We start from the raw sequence: 8,594 nt of genomic DNA on the forward strand, positions 1-8,594 counted from the left end.
GAGAAGAGGAAGGAGAAGACCTGGACGCTATGAGGGGAACGGATGAAGAAATGGAATCGGGAGATCTGCATAGAATGCTAGGATTATAAATAAGTTAAGTATAGTAAGGAAAATATAAATATATAAAACCGATAGATAGGATAAAAAGCGCGATATGATTACAGAAACCTCGGCACAAGGGAACTGGTGGAGGAACGGAGGTGGACCAGGAAAACTGGAAATTAAAAGTGGAGGTGGAAACGACAAAACCGGAACCTGAGAGAAGCCGAAGTAGCAGGACCAGGCCGGGGATGAACCTTCACCACCGAAACGACCAGAAGATCCTGGAGAAACCGAAGTAAATCCACGAGAAACCCAGCGAGGAAAAGAGTAGAAAAGATCGCAGCAAAAGTAAGCGAACGATAAATTTCATTATATGGAAGACAATTTTGTAAAATGGCCCAGCCACAAAAATCGAATAAGATGTAAATAGACTTGTATAAATGTTATATAGATATAGATTTAGATATTAAAAACCAGCACGCACAAAATATTAGAAATAATTAAAATATAAAAATAGGGGGATAAGATCAATACATTAAAATACTAGGATAGAAATCAACTATAAAAAATAGAATAGTATAGAGACAGAATAGGTACTCACTTGATCTAGAAAATCAATAGAGAGGTTCCGTAGACTGGACAAGAAGGAACCAAACCTGAAACAAAAAATATATAGGAAATTAGGAAATTAATTAATTAAAATAGTAACGAAATATTAGAAATACTTGAAACAGGAAAGAGAAGTAAGAAATAGGATAGAAAATCTTTAGTAGTAAACGAATATAGTTAAGTTCCAGCGGCGTATTGCTTTGCATGCTTCTGCATGCAAAGATCAAATATCAGCTGGTAAAATTACATTATTTTGAACAAAATAAGAGTAGAAATATAGATTAAAAAATTATAGAATGATTTAGAATAACAATGTAGAAGTAATAATTTAAAAAATAGGAAGACTAGATATGAAATAGAAGTAAAAATATAGTAGGTTAGATTTAAAAATGAAATAAAGTCCCAACGGCGTATTGCTTTGCAGGCTTCTGCATGCAAAGATCACATATAAGCTGGTAAAATTACATTATTTTGAACAAAATAGAGTAGAAATATAGATTAAAAATATAGAGTGATTTAGAATAACAATGTAGAAGAAATAATTCAAAAAATAGTGTCTAAAAAGCGGTTATATAACGGGCATTTGGCTCGTCCGCGAGATTCGTAATTTGTTGGTATACGTGACCGACCGAAGGTGGCCTTCGGTTGGAGCATACGTTGTCCTAGCAGCAAAACACGATCAGCTGTCGTATGACTTGTTTTTGTCGTCAAAATTAAAGTTCAAACAAAGTAAGCGTTGTCGAGCAACGGTTTTGAACTCCAGGCTCGATGTCGAGTGGGGACATCGGAGCCTGAAGGAGAGAGAGAGTACATCGTACTACATTAGCACGAGACAAAAGATAATTTGTGAGCGCCGCGTAGTGGTAAAATTTGGCACGTCTTCCGCTTCGCGGAGACACGCGCGGCTCTCGCCCCAGTCGTCTTACGACAATCAAGCTTGACACAGTCAGTGCGACCGGTAGTCAAGCGCATCTCAGCTAGACAGCCTTCGGATTTCAAGTAGTTTGGTTACCAGACACTTGAAATCTCACTAGCTCTCAAAAAGCTGAACCTCTGTCGCCGACAGACTAGGAAGCTCTGCTCGATTCGTACGTATAATACGTACGAAAGAGCACCTGGTTTGTTTTAGGAGACAATTGATCGAGATTTGCACTCTTGGAATCGGGGCCTGCCCTGATTCTCTGAGTCTCGTTTCGTCTCGGAGCAACAAAGGCCGCTGCCTGTTGGATCCCTGAGAGACGGGTTACAACAGAGAGAGATAACGTACGTGCCTATCACCTCTGCGTTACTCGTGCTCTGTCACCCCGTTTAGTAGCAACCCCCGTGTGACGAATAGAAGCACACGGTAAGGTGAACGGAGTCGCGGAGCCTCTGGCCGTCCTCAGCCTCCAGGACCAGCAATTCGCTGGTTATAGCGTGTCCCTCCGCTCACGAATCCCTAAATTACTTGGATTCGTACGGAACGAACCTTTCCAAAAGGTGCAAGGCGAAGAGAAGAGGTCCCTCCTCCTCTCAAGCCACTCGTTCATCGACTTCTTCTTCGCGCCAGAAGAAGAGTCGATAATACAGTCCACTGCATTACCTTTGCGTTACTGGCAAGGTTTTGCTATCCCCTCCAAATAGGCTCGCGAGCGCAGCCTGGAGTTGGGAATCTTTGGTATAGCCAGACTTACACTCTTGCTTACCGCCGCGGTTCCGCCGCTATCTCTCTTTTTCAGACGTCAACGTCGCTAAGGGGAGCACCGGCGTCACCACCAGCCAGGCCCTCCGATCCGCCGACGACCACCCGAGCCGACGAGGACCGGAGCAGCACCCAGCCCCCAAGACAAGACAAAGTCTTCAATAAACGTCGCTTAAAAGCCCTTTTCAGGGCCGACAAAATATAAAACTTTGTGTTTTCGTTTCTTTCGAATTCCCTTCATCTCACCTCATCCGGACCTCCGTTGGATCCCTTACTTTAAGCGATTCCAACATAAGGTCCTTCGAGCCGGATTGAAAGGTTGAGAAAGGGTGAAAGAAACGTTCACTTCAGGTTAACCTTCGAGCAGTGTTTACCTCTCGAAGTATATCACCATGTCGAACCCCACAAAGGAGCAGTTGACTCTTCCTGCCCTGGAGGTTGAGATGGAGGATATTCAGTCACGAATTCGGGGAATGACCCGACTCGTGACTAATCTGAAGAAAAAGGGGCGAAATAATTACACCGTCTCTCTCCTCAAGCAGAAGTTAGAGTATGTGACGGACGTTTGGAGGGACATCCAAGAGCGAGTTAAACAGCTCAAAAAGGAAGTCCCTGACAGCAAACGGAAGGTCATACCCTTCTTCAGCGAGAGTACGATGGATGATGCAGAAGATGCGTTCCATGAAGCTCAGAATTTCCTGATGACGGAATTGGACAGCCTCATCCAGGAAAAGGGATCGGCTGGATTCGGTAACCCCGGGAATACCGCGGGTGCCGGAGCAACCGGCCAGCCTAGTACGCTTGAGCTTCCCAAGCAGAATTTACCGAGATTTAGCGGAGATCCGCGAAAGTGGTGTCACTTTGCGGATCTGTTTACCGCAAGTATAATAAAAGATTAACGGTTATCAGATGCACAACGTTTGCAATATCTGAACGGCTGCTTGGAAGGAGAGGCACTCGCATCGATTGCCACGCTTGAAATTGCGGATCGTAATCCCTAGAATGGGAGAGGGAGGGCACGCAAAAGCTCAATGCAGAAATCCCCTCATTTAATGAGATGTTGGATTTTCTCAGGGAGCAAGAGCACAGGCTGCACGTGCTGATCAACCCGCTACAGAAACAAGCGGTTGACCCCAAGGCAAAACCTCGCATACGGCAACATAACGCCGTAGTTGAAAGCTCTCCCAGTCCAACCTTGGAGTGTACATTCTGCGGACTGACGCACGGAATTACAACGTGCAAAAAGTTCAAGCTACTCACGCCTGAATTGCGCTTCCATTATATTAAAGCGAATCAGTCGTGTATAAACTGTCTCGCTTCGACTCACACAGTCGCGCGCTGCCCTAAGAACGCAGCGTGTACAAAGTGCAGTAAGAAGCATCACACTATTCTGCACTTTGACGCACCACAAGTCGGCACAGGCAATCGTCGATCGACGAAAAAGCCACAGCAGGGCCAGCGGGAAGCGGGACGGAGTAACGTTCCCGCACGCGAGCCCGCGAATGTAAACACGAAATCTCGTGCTTCTACATCAAGCGCCGACGTGACGTCGCACTGTAGTGCGACGGAGAGCGGAACACCAGCTGTGTTTCTGGCAACGGCAAATGTGCGAGTCATAGGAAAGGGAGGCACGACGCGCATCGCGCGTGCACTCATAGACCAGGGCTCGGAAGCCTCCTTCATTTCCGCGAACCTCGCAAATGACTTGCGACTCGCGAGAAGGAAAACCCCAGCCACGGTTACGGGCTTGGGGGGCGGAAAAGCCCAGGATATAAAATATAGCGTGGATATCGAGTTCGGTTCGACACGTTGCACTGAGGAAGCGTCACGCACCAGTGCATACGTGGTGCCTCGAATCACCTCGTATGCCCCGCCGTCGGTTCACGTGCCGGAATACACCGCGTTACGTGAACTGACACTCGCGGATCCTGACCCCGCTTCAAACCGCCCAATAGAGGTGCTGATCGGAGCTGGGACATATGCGAGCATCATTCGACCAGGGCTTCGGCGATTCGGTAAGCGAGGGCCGATCGCGCAGGAAACAGCTTTAGGCTGGATACTGTCAGGCCCGGTCGACGCAGCCACCACTTCCCCTAACCCCGTGAGGACGCTGCATTGCACCGTCCTCGAATCGCTCGATAAAGCGATACGAAGGTTTTGGGAGATAGAGGAGATACCCTCGAAATTGGTGAATACCACGGCAGAGGACGAATGCGAAGAATACTTCGCAAAAACCGTCGCGCGAGACGCGACGGGACGATTCATCGTTCGGTTGCCCTTCAACCACGAAAACCCGGACGAGCTGTTGGGAGAATCTCTTCCAATAGCTCTCTCCGCGTTGACTAGGTTAAGGAAAAAACTGGACCTGGATCAAACCCTCATGAAGGAATACAGTGAGTTTCTCACTGAATATGAGTCGTTGAGTCATATGACTCGCCTAGAGTTCCTCGACAAAACACGACTCTACATTCCACATAGAGCGGTTGTTCGAACGGAAAGCGCTACGACGAAGCTGCGTGTCGTGTTTAACGCTTCCAGTAAAACAGCGGGCGGACGCTCGCTGAACGACATCCTCCACGTAGGACCGAAATTACAGAACGATATCACCGCAGTATTAACGCGGTGGCGTCTGTATCAATACGTGCTAGTAGCAGATATAGAGAAAATGTTTCGACAAATTCTCGTAGCTGCAGAGGATCGTCGATTCCAATGCATCGTGTGGCGCACGCCAGAAACCGAACGAAATATAGCGTTCGAGTTAAAAACCGTGACCTACGGTACGGCGTGTGCCCCATATTTATCGATGCGAACGCTTCTCGAGCTGAAAAAACAGGACGGCGACCGCTTCCCGCTCGCCGCTCCTATCCTCGAGAAGGACGTCTATGTTGACGACGTGTTTATGGGAGCTCCGGACGAACTATTGTTGGAGCAAATCCGTAAACAAACGTGCGAGCTCTTACAGCAAGGTGGATTTAACCTTCGTAAGTGGGCTGGAAATTCGCCAGATTTATTAGGCAATATTCCACATAGCTCGCACTCCCACGCAGTCGACCTTGATTTGTTTGATAATTCCGAATTAAAGGTACTCGGTCTGCGATGGATTCCATCAGGAGATTTTTTCTACTTTAATCTGCAACGCTTCCAACCGTCTGCAACACCGATCACAAAGCGTACTTTGTTTTCGGAAATTGCAAAATTATACGACCCTCTCGGCTGGCTTTCGCCAGTCGTGATTCGCGCGAAAACTTTAATGCAGTCCCAATGGCTGGAGAAAATCCAGTGGGACGAGCAAGTTTCCGCAGAAACGCTCAAAATGTGGAACACATTTTGTGCGGATTGGAGCAGATTGAACCAGTGGAAACTTCCCCGATGGATCCGTTATGGAGCCGACACGACTTCTGTGGAACTGCACGGATTTTGTGACGCATCGCTCGCAGCCTATTCGGCCGTCACTTATTTAAGAGTGACGACGATAGACAACGGTGTGTTTACATCGCTGTTGATGGCAAAAACGCGAGTGGCTCCAATAAAAACACAGTCGATCCCAGTTCTTGAATTGAACGGGGCCGTACTGCTAGCCGAGCTAATCTTGCACGTGAGAGACTCACTTGCAATGAAAATAGATCGTGTAGTCTGCTGGACAGACTCAACGATCGCTCTAGCTTGGCTGAAAAAACACCCATCGACCTGGAAGGTTATAGTGGCCAACCGAGTGTCGAAAATCCAAACGGCCCTCCCGAACGCGGAATGGCGTTACGTGCCGACCCGTTCGAACCCCGCGGATTTAAATTCGCGCGGGATCGACGCGGCAGAATTTCTGCAGTCGAACCTATGGACGTTTGGACCGACATGGCTGAGCGAAGCGGAAGCGCAATGGCCCGCCATACCCGCTTCCGTTGAGACCGATGAAAGCAAGCGCGTAGCGCATGCACACGTAGCAACTCCGAAGCCGGAATGGGATTTTCTGTTCCGTTTTCAATCATGGAGAAAACTGTTACGTGTAACGGCGTACTGTCTTCGTTGGCGAAGACCGTCGCGCGTCAATCAAAGGTCAAACGCCGGTCAAGTAATCGAGGCGGCAGAAATGCGTAACGCAGCTGAGCGCCTCGCACGCCATATACAGGGCTCGCATTTCGCAGAGGAATACCGATGCTTAAAAAATCATCGCAGTATCCCTGTGAAGTCTCCCTTGAAAAGTCTCAACCCGTTCCTCGACGATAAGGACGTCCTGCGAGTCGGTGGAAGACTGGAGAATGCGACGCTTGCATGGGAAACCAAGCACCCGATAATACTGCCTAAGCATTATGTTTCGACATTAATAATTAGGCAGTGCCACGTAGATACGTTGCATGGGGGCTTGCAGTTGACCTTGCACACTGTCAGGCAAAATTATTGGATTCTCGGTTGTCGAAATGCAGCGAAAACCGTGGTCAACAAATGCATGCGATGCGTAAGGTGGCGAGGCAACACGTCCACGCAAATAATGCAGCATTTGACCCCGGAGCGCTGCCGCCCGTCAAGAGCATTCGACAATTGCGGAGTGGATTACGCGGGACCTTACCGTGTCCGCGACTCCGCGGGCCGAGGCAAAACAGCTCACAAAGCGTACATCGCGGTGTTTGTTTGTTACGCTACGAGGGCTGTCCATATCGAACTCGTCCATGACTACACGACGAGCGCGTTCTTAGCCGCACTCGATCGGTTTGTTGCACGACGAGGAATCCCGTCCTGCATTTTCAGTGACAATGGAACCAATTTCGTCGGTGCCGATCGAGAATTACAACAGCACTGTCGTGCAGTATTTTCTGCAACGGACACGCATAATAAATGCGGTGCTATGGGCATTCAGTGGCGGTTCAATCCACCCAGTGCCCCACACTTCGGTGGAATGCAGGAGGCCGGCGTAAAATCGGTGAAACACCATTTGAAACGCACGTTGGGAGAGTTCACACCAACGGGAGAGGAAATGCAGACGCTGCTCTGCAAGATCGAAGCGAGTCTTAACTCGCGACCGATCGCTCCCCTGAGTGACGACCCAGACGACTATGCGTCTCTTACGCCCGGTCACTTCCTGACAGGCGGACCACTAAATGCGATTCCGCTGCAGTCCGTGGAAAATGAAAAACTCTCGCGATTGTCGCGTTGGAGAGCGATTCAGAAATTCCACGAGCAACTGTGGAGGCATTGGACGCGCGATTACCTCACGCACCTCCAAAATCGCTACAAGTGGCGCACCACCCAACTGCAACTGCAACCAGGAGATCTGGTGCTAGTGCAGAATCCTCTTCTTCCCCCCAATCAGTGGGAGATGGGAAGAATTGAGGAGGTGTTCCCGGGGAAAGACGGAAATGTACGTGTGGTAAAAGTACGTACAGCGAAGTCAACATACACACGCCCAATTACAAGGATGTGTAGGTTACCCGTGGATGAGCCCGCTATGACGACCGACGCCGAGGTCGAGCGGCCGAAATAAATTGCCAAAACAATTTTGGAAAAAATAGGGGAGACACCAAGGTGAGACCGATTGTTCTAGAAGAAAATCGAACGATCGGGACCCCCTCTTCCTTGACCCCCAATCCCCTTGGGAGGGGAGACGAAGTATTTCCGTCTCTATCTCTCCAAGGGAAAAAGCGCCCTCGCGAAATCGCGGGCGCTACCGAAATCGGTTGGGAGCTCCGCGGTGACGTTATCAGTCTAAAGTGAACCATGGCAGACGAAACCACAGCAACCCAAAAGGAAATCTCCGACAGCTTCGACCGCTGCTTGAAGATCGGGGAGAAGGCGTTGCAGCCGGACACCCACACCGCTGAACAAAGGGAGCCGGCGCTCGAGCCCCCGCGGGAAAGGACAGAGGAGCCCCCGTCTCAGCTGCCCGGGGAGGAATGGCTCTTTAAGATGGGCCCTCTCCAGCTCCGGGTCCCGGAGCATATTCCCCGAACCACCAGGAGGTACCGCTACACCGCCCCTGGAGGACGTTATGTCCTCCGTTGGGACAAAGAGCAGCGGTTAACATCGCTGCTCTGGAGACCCGACCACGTGGCCTCCACGATGGACTCACGCCCGGGGCACTCCACCAGCACCACCCCCGCGAAGAAGGAGGTTAAACAAGGGAACAGGGTGCGAGGAGGCAGCAGGACCGCTAACGGGCCACGACCTGGGGCACGAGAAGAACCACGGCAGCCCGCCTCCGCACCATCAACCTCGAGGGCCGTGGAATCTTCCCGGCCCACGCCTGCCCCCGGACGCTCCCGGCGACCACCAC

At 49.9% G+C, this 8,594-nt stretch overlaps 1 protein-coding gene across 1 annotated transcript; it reads left to right on the forward strand.

The window, feature by feature from the left end:
- Nucleotides 1–3,334: 3,334 nt before the first annotated feature.
- Nucleotides 3,335–8,035, forward strand: LOC143187833 (uncharacterized). The gene is made up of 4 exons (XM_076392019.1): nt 3,335–3,348; nt 3,407–7,442; nt 7,635–7,792; nt 7,834–8,035. The coding sequence occupies exons 1-4, from the start codon at nt 3,335–3,337 to the stop codon at nt 8,033–8,035; spliced, it is 4,410 nt and encodes a 1,469-aa protein (XP_076248134.1).
- The last annotated feature ends 559 nt before the right edge of the window (nt 8,036–8,594 follow it).

This window comes from Calliopsis andreniformis, unplaced genomic scaffold (genome assembly GCF_051401765.1).
Source record: "Calliopsis andreniformis isolate RMS-2024a unplaced genomic scaffold, iyCalAndr_principal scaffold0353, whole genome shotgun sequence".
Classification (NCBI taxonomy): Eukaryota; Metazoa; Arthropoda; class Insecta; order Hymenoptera; family Andrenidae; genus Calliopsis; species Calliopsis andreniformis.